Source organism: Colobus angolensis, unplaced genomic scaffold (genome assembly GCF_000951035.1).
Source record: "Colobus angolensis palliatus isolate OR3802 unplaced genomic scaffold, Cang.pa_1.0 Scaffold10, whole genome shotgun sequence".
NCBI classification, from domain to species: domain Eukaryota; kingdom Metazoa; phylum Chordata; class Mammalia; order Primates; family Cercopithecidae; genus Colobus; species Colobus angolensis.
The window spans coordinates 20,179,189-20,202,419 of NW_012110919.1; the positions used below are offsets into that span (position 1 = coordinate 20,179,189).

A 23,231-nucleotide genomic window follows, 5' to 3' on the forward strand; every position below is an offset into this window, starting at 1 on the left:
GGCCTCCAGTGCTTCACTTTCAACTACAACACAAGACTGAATCCAAATTGTGGAGGGCGTAGGGTGCGGGGTGGTGGAGGGGTGGGGAATATGTAGCTGTGAAGGGATGGGTTGGGCCTCTTCCTCGACTCTCTCTGTAAGCACACTGAGAAGGAACTAGCTCTCTCTTCCTCGTAGTTTCATTTGGGCCAAGATGAGAGGACTCTGACAAGGCTCCCAGGGCAAGGGCACTTCCTGGTGCTTGACCAGGAGTTCAAGACCAGCAGGAACTACATGGTGAAACCCCGTCTCTACCAAAAATACAAAAAATTAGCTGGGCATGGTGGCACACACCTGTAATTCCAGCTACTCGGGAGGCTGAGGCAGGAGAATCGCTTGAATCCAGGGGGCAGAGGTTGCAGTGAGCTGAGATGGCGACATTGCACTCCAGTCTGGGTGACAGAGCAAGATTCTGTCTCAAATATATATATTAAAAAAAATCAGCTTGACAATTTCTGCAAAAAAACAAAAAACAAAAAACAAACGAACAAACAAAAAGAACAAAGTCAGCTGAGAGAGTTTGACAGGGATTGTGTTGAATCTATAGGTCATTTGGAGAGTATGGGTTGACATCTTAACAATTTTAGGTCTTCTGATTCATGAATTTGAAATGTTTCTCCATTTATTTAGATCTTCAATTTCTTTCAGCAAAGTTTTGTAGTTTGTAGGTCTTACACTGCATTTGTTAAATTTATTCCTAAGTATTTTCCTTGTTTTGATGCTATTGGGAGTGGAATTGTTTCCCAGGCTAGTCTCAAACTTCTGGGCTCAAGCAATCCTCCCATTTGGCCTCCCGAGGTGCTGGGATTACAGTCATGAGCCACCGCGCCCGGGTTTTTTGTTTGTTTGTTTGTTTGTTTAAGAGACAGGATCTCTCATTCCATCATTCAGGCTGGAATGCTGTGCTGTGATCAAAGCTAACTGCAGCCTCAAACTCCTGGCCTTACGTGATCCTCCTGCATCAGCCTCCCAAAGTGCTGGGATTATGGGCATGAGCCACTGCACCTAGCCAGGACCATGTCTTGTGATATTTTGCATCCCCAGTGTTAAATATCATGTCCAGTACATGCTGGATATTCCGTGCATACTGACGACTTGCCATGTTATGATCTGTAAGAGAGTTCTGATGAACAGACTTGAGAGTGTATGCACATGTCACTGCAGATTCCAGGCATACCAGCAATTGTCTGTGCCACCCTGCCAAAGGGCAGGCCAATGCCGCTGTGTCTGTACCTCTCCACCACTCCTTCCTGACCCAACTTAATTGGACCAGGACTCAATCCAACATTAAACTGGGCCAATCAGCTTCATTTCCTGAAGATCTGGGAGTGGGGCACTGCAGAGCTGAGTTATGAGGCCCTGTGCACGATGGTGCATACACAGCAGCCACGAGGAAACAGAAGGAAGCCAGACTCGTTTCTGGCAGAAAAGGGCAGAAACAAGAGCTACAGATTCAGAGGGGCAGCTGTCTTGGGCCTTGGTGGTTCCCCAGATCCCTGTTCCACTGAATGACACCAGGCTGTACTTTATTCCTATGCAATCTCTCTAAACTGTCAGAGGCTACAAACCATCAGCCCATCAAACAAAGCTGCACTGCAGATGCATTTTATTGAACTCACACATCATTTGAACATTTTTGATCAAATATACTAATATTTGGAGATTTCACAGAAAATCCTAGATTCCTCTCTTGAACATTGGAAGATCTAGTCCCACTGGACCCATGGTGGAACAGCATCAGCTGGAAGGGAGTTGCGGCCACCCACTGCAGACAGCGCTGGCATTTCTCTTGTCCTTATACCTTTTCCATTTCACTGATTTACATTCCCTGAATTTCCCCTGTAGGAAATTAACTACTGATCCCAGTCTTATAATAAAGCTCTGTTCCTTAATTTTAATCACCCTGGGTAGAATTTCTGTTCCTGGCCACGAAACAGCACTGATGAGAGCTCTGTGGCCTACACATCCATGGCAGGCTTCTTGCAACCATCACCCATCCAACAGCCATTGCTATCCTTCTTCTGTGCTAACAGAATCCCAATTTTGTGTTCAAGAGACTGTGGGTATCCCTTGGTGCTGGTAGGCCCTTCCTTCCAGCCCTACAGCAGGACTCATGCTGGGATGGACATGAGAAGCAATGGTAAATCTGCCGGGGGACTTCCTTTTCTAACCAAAACCAACAGACTCTTCTGAAAGAAAACGTTTTATGACTGCTCCTTTCCCATTCTACCTTCTTTGAAAATAAATATGATGCCCAGCACAGGGGCAGCCATTTTGTGACTATGAGTTTTCAAGCACAGGGTCAAATGGCCAAAATGCAGAGGATGGTGACAAGGAAAGGCAAAAAGAAGCTGGGTTCTTGATAACATTGTTACATGTTAAACCTTCTTGATCTCTGCCTGGTTTTGGTTCTAATGGTTTAAGCAACTATTGACTGGGATTACTGTTATTAGGCTGGTGCAAAAGTAATTGCATTTGGGAGGCCGAGGTGGACGGATCACTTGAGGTCAGGAGTTTGAGACCAGCCTGATCAACATGGTGAAACCTGTCTGTACTAAAAATACAAACATTAGCCAAGCGTCAAGGCGGGCACCCGTAATCCTAGCTACTCGGGAGGCTGAGACGGGAGAACCACTTGAACCTGGGAGGTGGAGTTGCAGTGAGCTGAGACTCGGTCTCAAAAAAAAAAGTAATTACAGTTTTTGCCATTGAAAGTAATGGCAGGGGAGACTCTTGATCTCATCATTTAAGGCTTTCTGTTGCTTAATATTATGTTAAAAACAATGAATATTCATACTCATTTCAAAGTCAATTCCTAAGATACTGTTTCACCCCATTGTGAACACCAGCAAGGTCTGTTACATGTTTTTCAGAATACTTGAAGTAAGAGAAGGACAGAAATACATAGCTCTGGCTACATTAGTTATATTTTGCCACTTTCTGAGATCTTTCCTAACTCTGAGAGAAACATGGCATTTCCATTAACGAAAACAGGAGCTTTTTGAATAGGATTATTCAAAATTAGATACAAATGTCTTCAGCTAAAGGTCTCACATATTCAGAGGTTGGGGTGCCTTTTGTGATAGCTCTTGTATCATTTAATAATATTGATTTTTTGAAAAGGGCAGGCTATTCAGAAGGCAAAGAGGGTTTTTTTTGTTGTTTTTTGTTTTGTTTTGTTTTTGAGATGGAGTCTTGCTCTGTCACCCAGGCTGGAGTACAGTGGCACAATCTCAGCTCACTGCAAGCTCTGCCTCCCAGGTTCATGCCATTCTCCTGCCTCAGCCTCCCACGTAGCTGGCACTACAGGTGCCCGCCACCATGTCCGGCTATTTTTTTTTTTTTTTTGTATTTTTAGTAGAGACGGGGTTTTTACCATGTTAGCCAGGATGGTCTCGATCTCCTGACCTTGTGATCCGCCCGCCTCGGCCTCCCAAAGTGCTAGGATTACAGGTGTGAGCCACCACGCCCAGCGAGAGTTTTTAACTTTCACTTTCTCAAATAGAGAAAGCCCTCAATTGTAAACCCCTTTACCCTAGTCTCTGGGAAATATTCCTGCCCACCAAGTACTCTCTCCCCACCTAGCCCCCAGCTCCACTGGGTTATTCTAGGGTGAGGGAATGGACATGATCATCCAGCAGCATCTGACCAGCCGGAAGGCAAAAGAGACAAGCACAAGTTCTGTGTTACCCGGGAAAGCTCAGCTGTCTGGAAATAATTAGAGCTACAGCCACACGTGGTTCAAGGAAATGTGGTTGTCAGAGAGAGACAGAGATCTGCCAAGCTGTCTCCTCTCCAACTGCCTGGGTCGAAGGGGCTGCAGCCCATATTTTAGAGACACAGTATTGCTTTCAGTTGATCTAGAACTTGAGCTGGAAGAAGTCCCCCATTATGACCTGCACACCATTAGAAGAAAGTGTTGTCTCCAACAGGCACAGCCACAATGTTGGTGGCCAACGGTGTATCTTTCCCCACTCATTGGAAAGGAGATTATCATACTAAAGCATTGAGATGAATTTCGATGAACAAAGGTAGGTAGACCGTTAGGCTGGACTGTCACTAGGACATGATGACAATGAATCAACTTAGGCTCTTGCAATGTCCATCACTGACATGTTTTAATAAGAGATGAAAGCACAAATTGGCTTCCTTGCAATGTTTACTTCAAGCAGTAGGTCAGTCTGCTCTGGCCTTTGATGGGATCTGCCAACTTCCTCCCTCCTTGTCTAGGTCCCCTGCCTTCACCGTGGGGAAAAAAGGCTCCAGTAAACCAAATCCCGGAAGTGATGTCGCCTGCGGAGACCAACTCAAAACCAACTGGCCTCCCTCCTCTTCCTTTGAAAATATATACATTTCATACACCTGAGTCCTCCCACCTCTCTCCACTCCACAGCAGGCTCCATGAATGGAACCCCAGGGGCTGCCTTTGGGTAATGACCAAGATGGCCCTGGACAGAGGAGCAGCTTCACAGCAGGGAATCCTGGTCCCCTGATCCCCATGGGATGAGATGGTGGGTGAAGCATCCTTTTGGTTTCTCTGCCCATTCAGCTGTCTACCCATGCACAAAACCCAAAGCCCTGGATTTTGGATTTTGTACCTGCAACCTGAGTAAACTTTTTCCCCTCAAGAGTCATCATTCAGGCGGGGTGCAGTGGCTCACACCCGTAATCCCAGCACTGTGGGAGGCCGAGGCAGGTGGATCACTTGAGGTCAGGAGTTCAAGACCAGCCTGGCTAACATGGTGAAACCCTGTCTCTACTAAAAAGTACAGGTGGGCACCTGTAATCCCAGCTACTCTGGAGGCTGAGACAAGAGAATTGCTTGAACCCGGGAGGCAGAGTTGCAGTGAGCTGAGATTGCACCACTGCATTCCCGCCTGGGCGACAGAGCAAGACTCTGTCTCAAAAAAAAAAAAAAGTCACCATTCGACCTGACCAAGGAGGGGGCCAGGAAAGAAGCTGGAACCGTGGCCTTCACTGCCTCAGAAGGAGAGGCCCCTGCTCTGGCTTGAGCTTGATTCACTTTGGCCTCAGTCCTCAGTTCCCAGGGGGTAACAGCATTCTGAGGTCACCCGGTACAAGTCCAGCTGTCCCCAGGGACACATCTGGATCTCTTGGTGCCAACAATGGCAACTCCCAAGGGGGCTGGGTGGGGGCACGTAGCTCCAGTTTGAATGCACCATGTCCATCTGCCAGAGAATCCACTGGTCAGGTTCTAGGGAGGCAAACAGGGGTGCTCCTGTCAGGAAATAGCTGCTCAGACCACACCTAGATCACCTGTAATTTCAAAGAAGAAAGCCTGGGGCGGTGGGTGTGGGGGAAACCTACTGAACAGGTCTGGTGGGTGGACAGCAGGTGTCACATGGGCCTGAGCCTGGACGGTATCTACAGAGAAATCTTTTGGTTGTTCACTGAGGGTGTGGCCAGGTGACTCTGGATGGTGTCTGATTGGATGCTGGCGTCACCAGACCCTCCTAATATGGGTAGTTTTCCCATGTAGATCCACAGGTTATGAACAAACCTTTCACCACATATACAGAGAACCCCCTAGAGCAAGTATCTCCCCATCCCTGGGTGGACCTCAATGAAGATGAGCAAATTGATTCAAGACACAACTCTTGGGTGAGTTCTTGATGTCGGCAGTGACAATCAGTGCCCCAGTTGGGGCCCGCCAGCCCCCCGAGCTCTGCAGCCTCAAAGACCAGCACAGTCCCCCATTGGTCACTATTCCTGAGAGCCAGAGTTCGACCTGGTAACACCTGCACCGTGCATTCCTCGGCCGACCATCTCCTGGCCCCATTCCCGGTGGCTGGACTCCTGCAGTCCTCGGCCTTTGGTCTCGATGGGCAAAAAACAGGAGGCCAGGGCAGCCAGGAGGCAGCAGCCACTGTAAACTGCCAGAGTCAGGTACACAGAGGATTCCAGCATCACCTAGGGGAAGAAGACATAGGTCGGTGAAAGTATCCCTTCTGAAGCACAGACAGCGCCAACCATCAAATAGTATTAGTAACATCAGGTCTCTCATGATACTTGGTTGCTAAAAAGAATCTGGTGATTCCCTCCTCTCTCCCTTTGTCCCTCTCTCTCCTTGTGACACGCCTGTCCCTCCTTCGCCTTCCTCCATGAGTAAAAGCTTTCTGAGGCCTCACCAGAAGTCAAGCAGATGCTGGTGCCATGCTTGTACAGTCTGCAGAATCGTGAGTCAAATAAATCTCTTTTTTTCATAAATTACCTGGTCTCAAGTATCCTTTTTTTTTTTTTTTTTTTGTGAGATGGAGTTTCGTTCTTATTGCCCAGGCTGGAGTGCAATGGCGCAATCTTGGCTCACCACAACCTCCATCTCCCAGGTTCAAGCGATTCTCCTCCCAAGTAACTGGGACTACAGGCATGTGCCACCACACCTGGCTAATTTTGTATTCTTAGTAGAGACGGGGTTTCTCCTTGTTGCGTAGGCTGGTCTCGAACTCCTGACCTCAAGTGATCCACCCGCCTTGGCCTCCCAAAGTGCTGGGATTACAGGTGTGAGCCACTGTGCCCAGCCAAGTATTCCTTTAAAGCAACACAAAACGGACCAACACAGATGCTATGCCACAGCCCTATGAGCTAAGTACTTCATCCCCATTTTACAAAGGAGAAAACTGAGGCTCAAAGAGGATAAGTGGTTCCTACCCAAGTTCATACACATAATAAGGATGGGGCTGGGATTTGAACTTGGGTCTGCTAAGCTTGAGTCTGGGCTCCTTATAACTCTTCTCTCCTCTGGAATAGTGCAGTGCCTGTGCCAGCTTCCTAGCTTTTGGCATACGGCAAACCACATGGCAGAACTGAGTTCCATTTTCTTTTCTTTTCTTTTCTTTTTTTTTTTTTTTTTTTTTTTTTGGATGGGGGGTTCCGCCTTTCTCCCAGGCTGGAGTGCAGTGGTGTAATCTCAGCTCACTGCAACCTCCGACTCCGGGGTTCAAGCAATTTTTCTGCCTCAGCCTCCCGAGTAGCTGGGACTACAGGAGTGTGCCACCACACCTGGCTAATTTTTTTATATTTTTAGTAGAGACGGAGCCTCACCATGTTGGCCAGACTGGTCTTGAACTCCTGACCTCAAATGATCCACCCACCTCGGCCTCCCAAACTGCTGGGATTACAGTTGTGAGCCACCGTGCCCAGCCCATTTTTTCATTTGCCAAATGGGTGTAGAGTGATGTCACTTCCTAAGAAGAAGAACCTGGGAGCACCTGGCACCGTGCAGGCACATGGTGAGCTCTCAACCAGTATCAGTTAGGAGTGCCACACAACGGTCAGGACCAAAGTGGAACGGAAACACTGGGCTAAACATGTCTTTAAATTCTATTTCTCTGAAATATTCAGGCTTGGCAAATCCACAGAAAGCAGATGGGTGGTTGCCAGGAGCCTGGGGGAAGTAGAGAATGAGGAGTGACTGTTTAGTGGATCCAGGGGTTTATTTTGGGGTGATGAGAATGTTTTGGAACTAGACAGAAGCAGTGGTTGCCCAGCGCTGTGAATGTGCTGAATGCAACTGAATTGTTCCCTTTAAGGTGGTTAATTTTGTTATGTGACATTTACCTCAATAAAAAAGTGATGCAAACAGAAAAAAACCTGGATTTTCAAAAAGCAGAAAGACTTACTAAGATCTCTAGATACAAATGCTTCATGACACACGAAGAGTTGCAAAATTTTGCAATGACGTCTAATTGTCTAATTCAAAAAGCAGGAACTGGCATATTTATTCGTTTTCCACTAAATTGTGTTGGCGTACTTGTTTTGTTTCCCTTTTTTTTTTTCTTTTTGAGACAGGATCTCACTCCATCACCCAGGCCGGAGTGTAGTGGTGCAATCTTGGCTCACTGCAACCTCTGCCTCCTGGGTTCAAGCGATTTTTGTGCCTCACCTGGAATCACAGGCACCTGCCACCACACCTAGTTAACTTTTGTATTTTTAGTAGAGATGGGGGTTTCACCATGTTGGCCAGGCTGGTCTCAAACTACTGACCTGAAGTGATCCGCCCGCCTCAGCCTCCAAAAGTGCTGGGATTATGGGCCTGAGACACAGCACCCAACCCTTCTTTCCTTTTGTTAAAAAAAAAAAAAAAAAAATTCGGCCAGGCACAGTGGCTCATGCCTGCAATCCTAGCACTTTGGGAGGCCGAGGCGAGCAGATCACGAGGTCAAGAGATGGAGACCATCCTGGCCAACGTGGTGAAACCTCGTCTCTACTAAAAATACAGAAATTAGCCGGGCATGGTGGCAGGCGCCTGTAATTCCAGCTACTCAGAAGGCTGAGGCAGGAGAATCGCTTGAATCTGGGAGGCAGAGGTCGCAGTGAGCCGAGATCGCGCCACTGTACTCCATCCTGGGTGACAGAGTGAGACTCCGTCTCAAAAAAAAAATTCAACTTTTATCATAGATTAAGGGGTCTACTGCAGGTTTGTTACATGGGTATATCGCATGATGCTGAGGTTTGGGGTACAAATGGCCCCATCCCCCAGGTAGTGAGCACAGTACCCAGTAAGTGGATTTTTCAGCCCATGACTCCCACCCTTCCTCCCCAGTCTAGTGGTCCCCAGTGTCCATTACTCTTGTTTTTATGTCTATGTGTATTCAATGTCTAGCTCCCAAGAGAACATGCAGTATTTGGTTTTCTATTCTTGCATTAATTCGCTCACAGTGGCCCACTTGTTTTCATCCAAATATATTTTAAAGCAAATCATATGGCAGCCCAAGGATTTTCTTCACAGGGAAGACGTGGGCTTGACTCCTGGATTGTCTGCTTTCCAGCTGCATGACCTTGGGCGTGTCATTTTAGCCCCTGAGCCTCTGTTTTCTCATCTGCAGGCAATATTTCTTCTGTCCTTGGGTGTGTTGTTAGGATAAAATGAGCAAATGCACCCCGAGGGCTCTGGGGACAATCGGTATGTAGTAACTGCTTCCCGTGCATGGGGTTTTGTCACCCTCCCACCCCTCTGTATTTGGGGGCATCACTTACCTGGGCAATGAACGGAGTGATGAGCGCACCCACTCTTGCCATGCCACTGCAGGTGCCCAGGCCGAGGGCCCGCGTTGCCGTGGGGTAGACCTGAAACACAGTAGCTAGATATGGGCATGGGGACATTCAGGTTCCTCCCACCGCTCCAGCTCCAGGCTGATAGGACCGACCCCAGGGGCAGGCCTGAAGCTAGGGCAAATCCCTTCAGTGTTGGTTACGCCCTTAAGGGAAAGGAATCCTCACCCCAAAGGGCACGGGAGGTTCAACTCAGAACTAGGGCAAGAGGCTGAGCTGTGGGTGGGAATCCAGTAAAGGGGTCCACTCTATCCTGGGGGGCTCCCCAAAGACTCCTCCACCAGGAACTGCCACAAGTTCAGAATTCAGGGGTCGCTCTCCACCTTCTTTTCATGAGTTCACCTTGAAACCTGGGTCACAGGCTTTCAAGGGATTTCATAAAGAAAGAGATGGAAATGTTTACAGTCTCTCAGCTTGTACCCAGGAGAGGCCACGTGCCTCTTTCTTCCCTAGGCAAAGTGAGAAGGGATTGTGCATCTTCCAGGCCAAGGTAATTAAGAAGGGTGCGTTTTCTCCTCTCCTTTCCCATGTCTGCTGGCTGGGAGGAAGACTCCATGGCCCTAAGCCAGGGCTTCTCAGCCTGGACACTATGGACGTTTTGGGATGGCTCATTCTTTGTCATGGGAAGGGGTTTGCTGTGCACTGTAGGATGTTCAGCAGCATCCCTGGCCTGTACCCACGAGATACCAGTAGCACTTCTGCCTCCCCCTGCCACCTTATGATGATCCAAAATATTCCCAGGCATTGCCAAATGTCCCCTGGGGCAAGATCCCCGGATAAGAAAGGCACACAATGCGAGGAGCCTGGGTCCCCAAATCACTGGAGGAGGAAAGCTGTCCCCCAACCTAGAACACCCATATTGGGCTCTTTTATTTACTTATTTATTTGAGACAGGGTCTCACTCTGTCATTCAGGCTGGAGTGCAATGGCATAATCACGGCTCACTGTAGCCTCACCCTCCCCGGGCTCAGGTGATCCTCCCACCTCAGCCCCACCTCGAGTAGCTGGGACCTCAGGCATGTGCCACCACTCCCAGGTAATTTTTGTATGTTTTTTAGGGATGGGGTTTTACCATGTTACCCAGGTTGGTCTTGAGCTTCTGAGCTCAAGCGATCCACCCGCCTCGGCCTCCCAAAGTGCTGGGTTTACAGGCGTGAACCACTGTGGCTGGCCTGGGCTTTTTATAAGTGAGAAGCTGCTCTTGTGTCGAACACTCCACTTTGGGGGTTCTCTGTTACATTAGCTAGCATGTTTTAACAAGTGCAATGCTCAGTGTAGGAAGCTTGCAAAGAATCAAAACATGAAGAGGAAAATATAAAACTCATTCAGGTTCTCAACACTCAAGAGATTTGTACCATTTTTATGTATATTCCTCTAGCTTTTTCTGGATTGTATATAGCACATATGTCTTCATTCACTTAGTTATTCAGCACATACTTTTTTAGTTCATACCATATGCATTTATACATGATATTTCAATTCACTCAATTACATAAACAATATAGAAATATATTCTCCTCGTAAAAAAGTCAAAATGCCTAAATTCTCTCTTGATCCACTCCCTCTGCCAGGAAAATTCTCCCCATAGGACCCCACTATTAGTGATATCTTTGGAATGTATCTTCCCAGATATGTTCAAAAATATACACATGGAAAACACAGTATTTTAAAAATACATAAATGGTATCATGTCACACATATTATGCTGCAATTTGCCTCTTCCATTCAGTAGTATGTCTTAAAATCCTATCCACATCAATACATAGACATCCACCTTATTCTTTTTTTTTTTTTTTTTTAGATAGGGTCTTGCTCTGTTGCCCAGGCTGGAGTGCAGTGGCATGATCATGGCTCACTGCAGCCTTCAACTCCTGGGCTTAAGTGATCCTCCTGCCTCAGCCTTCTCTGTAGCTGGAACTACAGGTGTGCACCACCACAGCCTGGCTAATTTTTATTTTATTTTTTCAGAGAAAGGGTCTTGCTATGTTGCTCAGGCTGGTCTCAAACTTCCAGGCTCAAGTGATCCTCCGGCCTTGGCCTCCCAAGGTGTTGGGATTACAGGCATGAGCCACTGTGCCTACCATCTCATTCTTTTTAATGGTTTCTGGAAGCAGAGCATCCCCCACAGCCACTCTCCCACCACCGCCCATTTCCCAGCAGCTCCCAGACACCCCTCCTACCTCAGGTGTGTAAACATATGCCGCTTGAAAGCCTCCAGAAATAAACGCTCTTGCAATGAAGAGTAACAGAGTGAGCACATTTCTAGGAGGAGGATAAAGGCAGATGATGGCATTGTTTTCTGTCTGCTTGTTTCAGCATAGTCCTATCTTCCCAGGCAGTATCAGTGCCCTAGCATTAGGCAAAGGTTACCCCTCCCTGATGCTCATTGATACAGACATGTGGGCACACATATTTCAGTATCATCTTGACAGTCCTGCTTTTGTAAGTTCGTCATTCTTCAAAGTACCAGGCTGAGAGATGGGAACACCTGTGGTGCCCAGGATGGGCACAAGATTAGGGAGAAGTGATATAAATAGTGGAAAGCTCAGACAGGAACTTGGCTGGGGATGGAGCAGGAATTGAGCCAGGGGCCAGCTGAGCTGGGGAAAGTAAACCACTATTCAGTATTCTTAGGATAATCCTGATCCCAACCCTCTGTCCCATTGTTCCCATAAATGTTCCAGAACACCAACATTTCAGGGTCAAAGCTACATCTCCCAACCTTCCTCACACCAGGAGGTGGCCCACAGATTCCTTATTGGGTGTGGTCTGGGGCCTCTTAGAGATCAAGAGAGGCATAAGCTATTTCTATATTTTGAGGTTCTTGGCAAATGGAAAAATGGAGAACTGTTAAAATGGGATTACAAAACAGGGCCTATTTGAAATATTTCCGTTGAACAAGTTAACAGTTTTAACACATACATAAATAGCTACATTTATGATCTCACTGGGAGATGATATCAAAAGTCTAAATTTGGCATCATTAGAGCAAAACTGGAGCCAAAGTTCCCCCCTGACTACAACCCCCATCAGAGGCCCCTCCCTAGGCCTGATCTTTTATCCAGTTGTGAGGCAGCCATGAGCCTCAGTCCTAGTGAGCACCTGCACCTTTACCTGTTTCTGCACCCACTCCTGGGCCTGCACTGACACCGGCACCCCCACTTGTACCCACACTTGGGCCAATACCCACACCTGGGCCGGCACCCACACCTACACCCACACTTGGGCCTACACCCACACCTGGGTCTGCACCCACACCTGCACCCATACTTGGGCCAATACCCACACCTGAGCCTCACCCACACCTGTACCTACACTTGGGCTTATACGCACACCTGGGCCTGTACTCACACCTGCACCCACACTTGGGCCTGCACCTACACCTGCACCCACACTTGGGCCTATACCCACACCTGGGCCTATACCCACATCTGTGCCCACCCTTGGGCCTACACCCACACCTGGGCCTGCACCCCTACCTGCACCCACACTTGGACCAATACCCACACCTGGGCCTGCACCACACCTGCACCCACACCTGGGCCTGCACCCACACCTGTGCCCACACTTGGGCCTATACACACACCTGAGTCTGCACCTATACCTGGGCATACACCAACACCTGCACTCACACCTGTACCTGTACCCATACCCACACCTACACCCACACTTGGGCCTGCACCTCCACCTGGGCTTACACTAACATCTGGCCTGCACCTCTACCTGGGCCTGCACCCACACCTGCACCCACACCTCCACCTGTGCCCATACTCACACCTAGGCCTGCAGATCGCCTACCTTCCAACACAGATAAACAGCAGGAGGCTACAGAAGGAGAAGATGACGAAGCACAGGGCCATGGTCTTCTTGCGCCCCAGGCGGTCAATAATCCACAGAGTCACAAGGACACCTGGAAGGGGAGTGGGGAGAGATAGGCAGCTTCTAACGTGATTCCCAATGCCCTCCACCCTGGTAGCACAGCCTGTACCATCCCCTCCCCTGGAGGGTGGACTAGACCTAGTGACTCACTTCTAATGACTAGAAAACAACAGAAGTGATAAGGTGTCACTTGTGAGGTCAGGTGATAAAAGATTATGACTTTTATCTTGGTATCTTCTCTCCCTGGCCCTTCTCATGTATTTGCTTTAATGGAGAAGGCCAACTGGCAAGGAACTGAAGGTAGCCTCTGGCCAACAGCCAGCAAGGAACGGAGGCCCTCAGTGCAAAAACCTTCAAGGAATGGAATCTTGCCAGCAACCACGTGAGTAAGCATGGGAGTGGATCCTGCCCCAGCTGAGCTTTCAGATGAGACTACAGACCCTGGGCCAATGCCTTGATTGCAGCCAGTAACATGAAATATGCTGAAGTAGAACACCCAGAGAAGCCACAGCAACTGTGAGATCATAAGTATGCATTGTTTTAAGCCACTACATTTTCAGGATAATTTGTTACCTGGCAATAGAAAACTAACCCAGGCACCAGCAGGAGCCTCAATGGTGGCATTCACTGAATCCAGGAAACAGAATGCCTGGGTTCTAATGCCTCATTTTGTCTTTAACTTGCCATGTGGTCTTGGACTAGTCCCTTACCTTCTCTGAGCCTCACTTTCTTCATCTATAAACGGGCCTAAAAATCAACACATTCTACCTCAGTAGAGGCAGTATAGCATAGTGCTTATTAGTGATAATAATAATTGAATTTGAGCTAAGCATTTTTACATCTTTTTTTTTTTTTTTTGAGACAGAGCCTTGCTCTGTCACCCAGGCTTGGGTACAGTGGTGCGTGTGATATCAGCTTATTACAATCTCTGCCTCCTGGGTTCAAGCGATTCTTGTGCCTCAGCCTCCTGAGTAGCTGGGACTACAGATGCACACCATTATGCCCAGCTAACTTTTGTAGTTTTAGTAGAGATGGGGTTTTACTATGTTGGCCAGGCTGCTCTCGAACTCCTGACCTCAGGTGATCTGCCCGCCTTGGCCTCCCAAATCTCCGGGATTACAGGTGTGAGCCACCACACCCGGCCCCATTTTTACAACCATAATCTTGTTTAGTCATCAAAACGATCCTCTAAAATAAATGCTATTAATTTATCAAATAGCATTTTTCCACAGTTATTCAGCCAATGAGAGCCTACTGTGTGTCAGGAACTGTTCTTGGAGGTTGGGACACATCAGTGAACAAAATCAAATAAAACAATACACATAGTAAATAAAGAAAGAAGAATCTGAGTTTCAGAGAGGTAAAATCACAGAAATGGTGACTGCTTCCAGTTACAGAAATGTCCTGTAATGTGACTTTCTTAAAGTCACAGAAATGGAGATTGCAAATGCTGAGTTCAACTTCTGAGCCTTGGTTCTTACCTACTAAGCTATGTGGGGAAAGGGTTTTAGAGGAAAGACAGACAGTGTAGTATGGGACTGAAGACTATGAATTCTAGGGTGGGAGCACAGCTCTCAGCCCTGCCTGCTGTGGAGTACTCAGTATCGTAGTTGGGTTTTCCCAGAAGCAAACCCTGGGACAAGGATGCCAGTGCAAGGCATCAACTTGGGAGGTAATCCAAGAAAGGACCAGCAGGAGAGTGGGGAAGTAAATTTGGGAAGGGAATGCAACTAACAAAAGGTGGGACCAAGCAAGTTATTACTGTGGGCAATTGGAGCTGAATTACACTGGGGGACTCAAAAGCCAGTGTAGAACATGTGCCTTGGAGTTTTCCTGCTGATGGGCAAGAACGCTGGGGTATTTGTCCACCAAATCCCACAGTATTGTTCAAAGGCTGCTCCCAGGTGCTAACTCCTTGGCACTTCCAGCTGCCTTGCCTGCTTTAGATACAGAGACTTCTCGTTCCTTCTGAGATCATCTTCAGGCACATAATCCTGGCAGTTGCAAGTTGCGGGAACAGTTTCTGCTACACTGGGCAAATTATGTCACCACTCTGAGCCTCAGTTTCTTCAGTTGTAAAATGGGAATAACTAAACGACTTCACAAGATTAAATGAGATTGCATCTGTAAGACATTTAACACAGGCCTTGGCATACAATAGGTGCTCAATAAGTACTAGATGTTATTGTAGTTGTAATAATTATTCCTCTTAAAAGAAAAAAAAAGGCCGGGCGCGGTGGCTCAAGCCTGTAATCCCAGCACTTTGGGAGGCCGAGACGGGCGGATCACGAGGTCAGGAGATCGAGACCATCCTGGCTAACATGGTGAAACCCCGTCTCTACTAAAAATACAAAAAACTAGCTGGGCGAGGTGGCGGGTGCCTGTAGTCCCAGCTACTCCGGAGGCTGAGGCAGGAGAATAGTGTAAACCCGGGAGGCGGAGCTTGCAGTGAGCTGAGATCCGGCCACTGCACTCCAGCCTGGGTCACAGAGCCAGACTCCATCTCAAAAAAAAAAAAAAAAAAAAAAAGATAGATCACCTTTGCATCACATGCTTTTCTGGATTTTTGACACTCTACTGTTCCTTTCCAGTGTTCCTGGTGTTGGAGGATGATTCTCTATGGGTTTCTCATATTTCTACACATCTTATGAGCAGAGGAACCAGCTGCCCTTTTGGTCCAGGCTACCGTGTCAGAGTTGTTTGTATAGCAAACAACCTTGGAAGATACAGATACTGTTTCCCTCTGGAGCAAAGGGCAGGTTTGCTTATTGTCCAATATAATAAAGATGATGTCTCCCTTAGGGAGGTTTCTGGCAGGCCATTATAAAATATTTGGGTTCCCTAAGCTTGGGGTTCCCCAGCTGTGTTGTAAATCCATTGCATGTGTAGCCTCCACCTGGGTCCTTCCTCATCAGCCCCGTGGGACCTGGGGGCAAGGGAAACAGTCACCAAGGTACTACTCAAGCTGCTTGCTATAATAGTCTTTTGTCTCTGACCCAGAAGTCTCATGTCTTCCACCAGCATGCATGAAACTGGGCAGCTTAACTTGACAGCCTTCAAGTAGGGTAACATCTCAGCCCCTTCACAGTTCTTGACAACTTATAGTTAACAATTGAAAAACAAAGTCCCTCGCTGACTAAAAATGGGATTTGCTTCCAGGTAGAGCAGACAGAGCCACTGGCTGAACAATTGCCATATTCCCAGGCTTGCCTGACACAGCTTCACCTTGCACAGGTCCCTCACCTGGAAACTCAGAGAGGGTGGTCCACAGTAAGTCCATGTAATCCTCCTCACTCAGGTACTCGCAGGCCAGGCTGCATTTTGCCTCTACTGCCTTCTTACGACTGGAGACTGGGGTTGGGAGACAGAAAGAGAAGGGGAGTCATATACAGAGTCTGGAATCACACCTTCCTGCTCCCCATACCTCCTTCCCTGGGATGATCCAGTTTAGATGCCATAGAAAGAGCCCAGACTCAGAGACAGACATATTCAGGTTTAAATACCAAGCAGCAGTGCTCCAGCTTCATATCTCTAAGTGTGAGTTTCCTCATAAAACTGAGGCAAATAAAAGCACCATGCAAAGGGATTGAGAGAATGAAAGTGGGCTATGCGTATGAATGTGCTTAGCCCAGAATTGGCACGTAGTAGGCACTTTAGTGGCAGACAGACTCTAGGGTGGCCCTCATGATCCCCGCTTCCTGGTAGTCATATTCTTGTGTAATCCCCTCCCCTTGATTGTGTAGGTGGGGCCTGTCACTTGCTTCTAGACAATTTAGTACAGCAGAGGTGACAGGATGTATGTGATTGCATTCCATAAGACTGAAATGTCCATCATACAGGACTGTCTCTTATGCTTTTCCTTGATGACTGTGAAGGAGTAAGTGGCCATGTGGTTGGCCTATGTGGTGACAAGGAGCTGAGGGCAGCCTCTAGTTGCTGAGGGCAGCCTCAGCAGACAGCCAGCAAGAATCTGAAGCTCTCAGTCCTACAACCACAAGGAATTGAATGCTACCAACAACCAACATAGGTGGGGTGGTAGGTCTTTCCACAGTTGAGCTTCCAGATGAGAACCCAGTCATCCAGTCCTGGCTATGCCTTGATTGCAGCCTGGCAAAGGACCCTGCTAAGTTGTGTCCAGACTCCTGACCTACAGAAGCTATGAGATGATAGGTGTGTGCTCTCTCAGGTCACTAAGAAACAATACACATTTATCATCTCATAGTTTCTGTATGTCAGGAGTTTGTGGTAATGCTGTTATGCAGCAATAAATAACTAATACATGCTTATCACCTGTTCCTGTCCCTCACCATCCACCCCTAACCTTTTTATTGAAAGCGAGTTGGAGTGGAACCCAGTGGCCAAAGAGGTGATGGAAACAAGATCTCATCCCTGGTCCAGGCAGAGTTAATAAAGAAGGATGAATGCTACATTGCTCCCTTCCTGACCTTGCTTTACTCTCAAACTATGGGACTAATCTCCTAAAGATAGAGGTGCAATGGTCTGAAATGTGTCCCTCCAAAATTCATGTTGAAACTTAATCTCCATTGTGTTGGTATTGAGAGGTAGGGACTTTGGGGAAGTGATTAAGTCAAGAAGCCTCTTCCGTCATGAATAGCATTAGTGTCCTCATTAAAATGGTTGAAGGGAGCTCGCCAGCCCTTATGCCATCTGAGGACACAGTGTTTGCCCCTTTTATCATGTGAGGATGCCACAAGAAGATGCTGTCTATAAAACAGAGAGCTGTCACCAGACATTGAATGTAAAGCGCCTTGATCTTGGACTTCCCAGCCCCCAGGACCAACATAAATAAATTCCGTTGTTTCTAAGTCACCCAATCTAAGGTATTTTGTTATAGCAGTCAAAATTGATTCATACACCCTATCTGAACCAACCGTTTAACAGGTAAGACTCAGAGAGGGTGGGTGTCCCCCAAAGTTGCTCCACCTACACCTTATCCATCTCAGGTGTGGCATCTCCATCCTTCCAGTTGCTCAGGCAGAAAGCCCTGGAGGTGTCCTTGACTCTTCTTTTTTTTATTAAACCCTATGGACAACCCATCAGCTGTTCAACCTTCAAAATACATTAGAATAGGATTGGCCACATCTCATCACTGCCGAGACAGAGCAGGGACCACATCTCAGGAGGCTTCTGCCCACCCCCACCCCAAACATGGAAATAAAGGAAAATCTTGAGTCTCTTCAAGAGAAATACCAGGCACATAGCTAGCCTTGAGAAGTAACTGAATAACTTAATAAACAGGAAGGTAAAAATACCTTAAAATAATAGCCACCCAAGGAGGTTAGAGCCACAGATGTTTAGTTCCCTATGGAAACTAAAGATAACATCTTAACATATGTCCCTGAGTTGGTTTCAGAAACCCGGAACCCACGAAATGGAAAATGCTGACCACGACTGAGTAGACCTCAGATAAGGGAGAACTGAGCACCCAGCTCTGACCACTGACCTTGATTATAAATCTTTTCCTGAGGGGCCTAGAGAGAGTCACGCCCAAAGGCCAAACCTTAACATTCCTTCCTGCTGACCTCAAGTTTTTGAAAAAGCCTCCCTTTTTTACCAATTACAAATCAAAGAATCTCTAAATCCACCTGTAAGGCCCCTTGATCTTCAAGATATCCCAATTTCAGGGTCCAAACCAAGGTATAGTTTCCATGGATTGACCTATGATTTTGTCTGTAACTTCTACTTTCCTAAAATGTACCCCTGCCTTTAAAAACCCTTGCTTGTAAGCCATCCAGGAGGTGGATCTTCAGTGTGAACTGCCTGTTTCTCCTTGCTTGGCACCCTGCAAATAAACGTCCTCCTTTCTCCCACTGCAAACTTCAGTATAGATGTTTGGCTTCACCATGCTAGGTAAGCAGACCTAGGTTCGGTTCAGTAATACTGCTGCCATCTTGGTCTGAGTCATCATCAACCATCCTCTCTCATGTGGATTACCAAAATAACCTTCCAACTAGTCTACCTGCTTCTATGCTTGTACTCACTTTCTCCCCTGACCTCCCCACCTAGCCATGGTCTATTTCCAACACGTCAGTCAAAGGGATCCTTTTTAAACCTAAGTCAAATCACTGTCATTCCGCTTAAAACTCTGCAGTGACCTCCCATGACACACACAGTAAAAGCCAAAGTGCTTCAAACATCTCTAAGGCCCTATATTATCTGGCAGTCAACACATCCTTGATCCCACCTTCTACTTCTTCCTCTGTTGCTCCACTCACTCTGCTGCAGCACACTGGTCTCCTTGCTGTTCCTTCGGCAAGTAAGGCATGCGCCTGCCTCAGTATCTTCACACTGGCTGCTCTCTCTTCCTGGATTGCCCTTTATCCCTCCCCATGATGAATTTCCTCACTTCCTTCAAGTCTTTCTTTGAATTTCACCTTCTCATTGAGACCATCCTATTTAAAACTTAACTCTACCTCTTTCTCTGCCCTACATTCCTGACCTTTTTTTTTTTTTTTTTTTTGAGACAGGGTCTCAGTTTGTCACCCAGGCTGGAGTGCAGGGGCACAATCACTGCTCACTGCAGCCTTGAACTCCTGGGCTCAACCAATCCTGCCACTTCAGCCTCCCAAATAGCTGGGACCACAGGCACACACCACCAGGCCCAGCTAATTATTGTATTTTTTGTAGTGATGGGGATTTGCCACATTGCCCAGGTTGGTCTCGAACTCCTGGCCTCAAACAATCCTCCTTCCTCGGCCTCCCAGTTGCTGGTATTACAGGTGTGAGTCACCACACCTGGGCTTGTTGCCATCTTTATGTTCATGAGTGCCCAATGTTTAGCTCCCACTTATAAGTAAGAACATGTCATATTTGGTTTTCTGTTCTTGTGTTAATTTGCTTAGGGTAATGGCCTCCAGCTGCCTCCATGCTGCTGCAAAGGTATGATTTTGTTCTTTTTTGTGGCTGTGTAGTATTTCATGGTGTACAGGTATCATATTTTCTTAATTCAATCCACAAAAATACGGAACGCTTCATGAATTTGCATGTAATCTTTGTGTGGGGTCCATGCTAATTTTCTCTGTATTGTTCTAATTTTAGTATATGTGCTGGTGAAGTGAGTGTGTGTGAAAGACTTTGAAATGGGCAAAAATGTCTTGTAGCTATACTTTTATAGGTTATCTTCACTTGTCATTGTCTTTGAGCTATGTTGTAGAAAAATGATAGTAACGTAAATTATTCTTTTATTAATACATAGAAATGCAAATAGAGCGTGGTGGTGATGCAATTGGCTGCCCTATATATATTGACCAGTTTTGCCTCTAACTGTAAATTCATTTCAGCATTTCTGAGTGCCTGTATATGTATTTGCTTTGACTTCTCCTTTGAACCAGTTGCACCCTCTTACTGGTATCAGTAGACAATTCTCTTTGGGTCTCTGGCATTTCTGCATGTTTTGAATAGAGGCACTGATTACCTTTGTTCTGGACTATATTTTCAAGGATATTTGTTTAGCAAACAGCCTTGGAAGAAAGAGAATGTCTCCCCTTGGCACAAAGAATAGTTTGCTTATGGCTTTCAAAGATAGACTGTCTCTCTCTGGAGCAAAGGACAGACATGCTTACTGTCTAGTATAAAAGATTGGGGTTCTCTAAGCTTAGAGTTCTTCTCTTGTTACACAACTCAATGCTTTTGTAGGTATTGCCTGCCCCTCTTCGTGTTACCCAGGGATTGGGGGCTTAAGGAACTGGTGTAGGAAAATGCTGATACCCTGGCTACTGCAATTGCTATGAGTAATATGGTCCTTTGTCTCTGACCCGGGAGTGTTGTGTCTTCTGCTAGCACCTGTGGGAACTGTGAAAGGCTAACTTGTCAACTTGCAAATAGGTCAAACTCAGACTTTTAGTAATTCTTAATTGATTCATTTATTAATTAATGAGTTAATTGAAATCTTTGTCATGTATTAATTTTGTATTTGTATGAGAGGCATGATTTTACCTTTCATTTAGAATTTTTCCTTTAACTCATCTATCACCTTGTAATATACTATATAATTTCTCATTATGCTATTATCTCCCCTTTCCCCCAAATATAAGCCCACAGGACAGAAATATTTGTCTTTTATTATTAGAATTCACTGATGTATTCTAATGACAAAGACTCTCTGTCTTTTTTTTTTTTTTTTTGAGAGAGGGTCTCATTCTGTTGCCCAGGCTGGAGCAGGATTGTGCAGTGGCACAATTTTCGCTCACTGCAACCCTCCACCCCTACAGGCTCAAGTGATCCTCCCACTTTAGCCTCCTGAGTAGCTGGGACCACAGGCACACGTCACCACTTCGTCAGGCTACTTTTTTGTATTTTTTATAGAGATGGGGTCTTATCATGTTGCCCGGGCCGGTCTTGAACTCCTGAGCTCAAGTGATTCACCTGCCTTGGCCTCCCAAAGTGCTGGGATTAAAGGCATGAGCCCCCATGCTCAGCCGACAAAAACTCTTTTTCTGAGAGAGAGAGTCCCACACTGTCGCCCAGGTTGGAGAGCAGTGGTGCAATCTCAGCTCACTGCAACCTCTGTCTCCTGGCTAGAAGCAGTTCTCCTGCCTCGGCCTCCCAAGTAACTGGAATTACAGGCACATGCCACCGAGCCTGGCTACTTTTTGTATTTTAGTAGAGATGGGTTTCACCATTTTGGCCAGGCTAGTCTCGAACTCCTGACCTCAAGTGGGCCGGGCTGGTCTCAAACTCCTGACCTCAAGTGGTCCGCCTGCCTCGGCCTCCCAAAGTGCTGGGATTACAGGTGTGAACCACTGGGCGCAGCCAAATCCCACACCCTCCCCTTGCCCCCGCCGCCCTTTTAACCAAACTTTTGTCAGGCTCCTCTGAGTCTTTTAAAAAATTCATCCTCACCCTTGGACTCGATCTAGTTTTGACAAGATACTGCTGAATCAGTCTAGCGAAAATGCACACCTTTGATATTTTTGATCCAATTCCTCACTCCCCACCTTTGATATTTTATCACCCTGGCCTGTGATGGGGTTCAGGACATGCCAACTCCCAAATATGGCACCTTGGCATATTGAATATTTTAATCCAAAATAATTGGAGAAACAGCATGTGGAGAAGGGGCCTCTGACCTTCCTTTGCCCCTCACCCCTGAAGCAGGTCATAAAACCCAGACGGATTTTCTGGCTTTTTTTTTTTTTTTTTTTTTTTAGACAGAGTCTCACTCTGTCACCCAGGCTGGAGTACAGTGGTGCAGTCTCGTCTCACTGCAACCTCCGCTTCTCAGTCTCAGGCGATCCTCCCAGTTCAGCCTCCCAAGTAGCTGGGACCATAGATGCACGCCACCAAGCTCAGCTCAGTTTTTGTAGTTTTGATAGAGACAGGGTTTCAATATGTTGCCCAGGCTGGTCTCGAACTCCTGAGTTCAAGAAATCTGCCCGCCTCAACCTCTCAGAGTGCTGGGATTACAGGCATGAGCCATCATGCCCGGCAATTTTATGACTTTGTTTCGAAGCAGATCATAAAACACTCAGGTGAGAGGTGCCCTGCCTATACCCAGAGAAGAAGAACACCCTTATCCCCAAAGACACACAGACAGAAAAGAATCTGAATAGGGCTTGCTGACTTTCCCCCAGTTTGTTACCACTAGGTCATACTCTTCATCCTGTCCTATTTCTCTACGACTCTCCACTGTTCATCAAATCTAGCACAAAAATACTCAGGCTTAACCATTTCTCCAGGTCTTCCTTATGAAGGCTCCTATGCCACATCAAACTTAGATGAAGTACATTCATATGCTTTTCTTAATCTGTCTTTTGTTATATGGGCCTCAGTCATAAAACCAGGATGAATAGAAGGAAAGATATGCTTCCTCCCCATACTTGCCTTTAGCAATAAACCTATTTATTTATTTATTTATTTTAGAGACAGGGCCTCGCTCTGTTGCCCAGGCTGGAATGCAGTGGTGTGATCACAGCTCACTGCAGCTTTGACTTACCCGGGCCCAGGTGACTCGCCTGCCTCAGCCTCCTAAGTAGCTGGGACCACAGGCATGCTAATTTTTTCTACATTTTGTACAGATGGGGTCTCACTATGTTGCCCAGGCTGGTCTCGAACTTCTGAGTATAAGCAATTCTCCCCTTTTTGCCTCCCAAAGTGCTGGAATTACAGGTGTGAACCCAGCCCAGCAATAATCCTATCAAGTCAGTTTAACCAGAAACCATCTTATCCTTGACATTTCCTCTTAGTAATTTTCCATTTTCCATCTGACTCCCCCACCCTGC

At 46.8% G+C, this 23,231-nt stretch overlaps 1 protein-coding gene across 1 annotated transcript in view; it reads right to left on the reverse strand.

Moving 5' to 3' along the window:
- Positions 1 to 1,628: 1,628 nt before the first annotated feature.
- The window catches only part of SVOP (SV2 related protein homolog (rat)), a 113,720-nt gene continuing 92,117 nt past the window's right edge, over positions 1,629 to 23,231 (reverse strand). The window contains exons 12-16 of the mRNA XM_011935939.1: positions 16,234 to 16,341; positions 12,910 to 13,021; positions 11,292 to 11,373; positions 9,037 to 9,126; positions 1,629 to 5,970 (exon numbers count right to left, since the gene is read on the reverse strand). Coding sequence (XP_011791329.1) covers positions 5,764 to 5,970; positions 9,037 to 9,126; positions 11,292 to 11,373; positions 12,910 to 13,021; positions 16,234 to 16,341 — 599 coding nt within the window. The 3' untranslated portion in view covers positions 1,629 to 5,763. The remainder of the gene's footprint in view (positions 5,971 to 9,036; positions 9,127 to 11,291; positions 11,374 to 12,909; positions 13,022 to 16,233; positions 16,342 to 23,231) is intronic.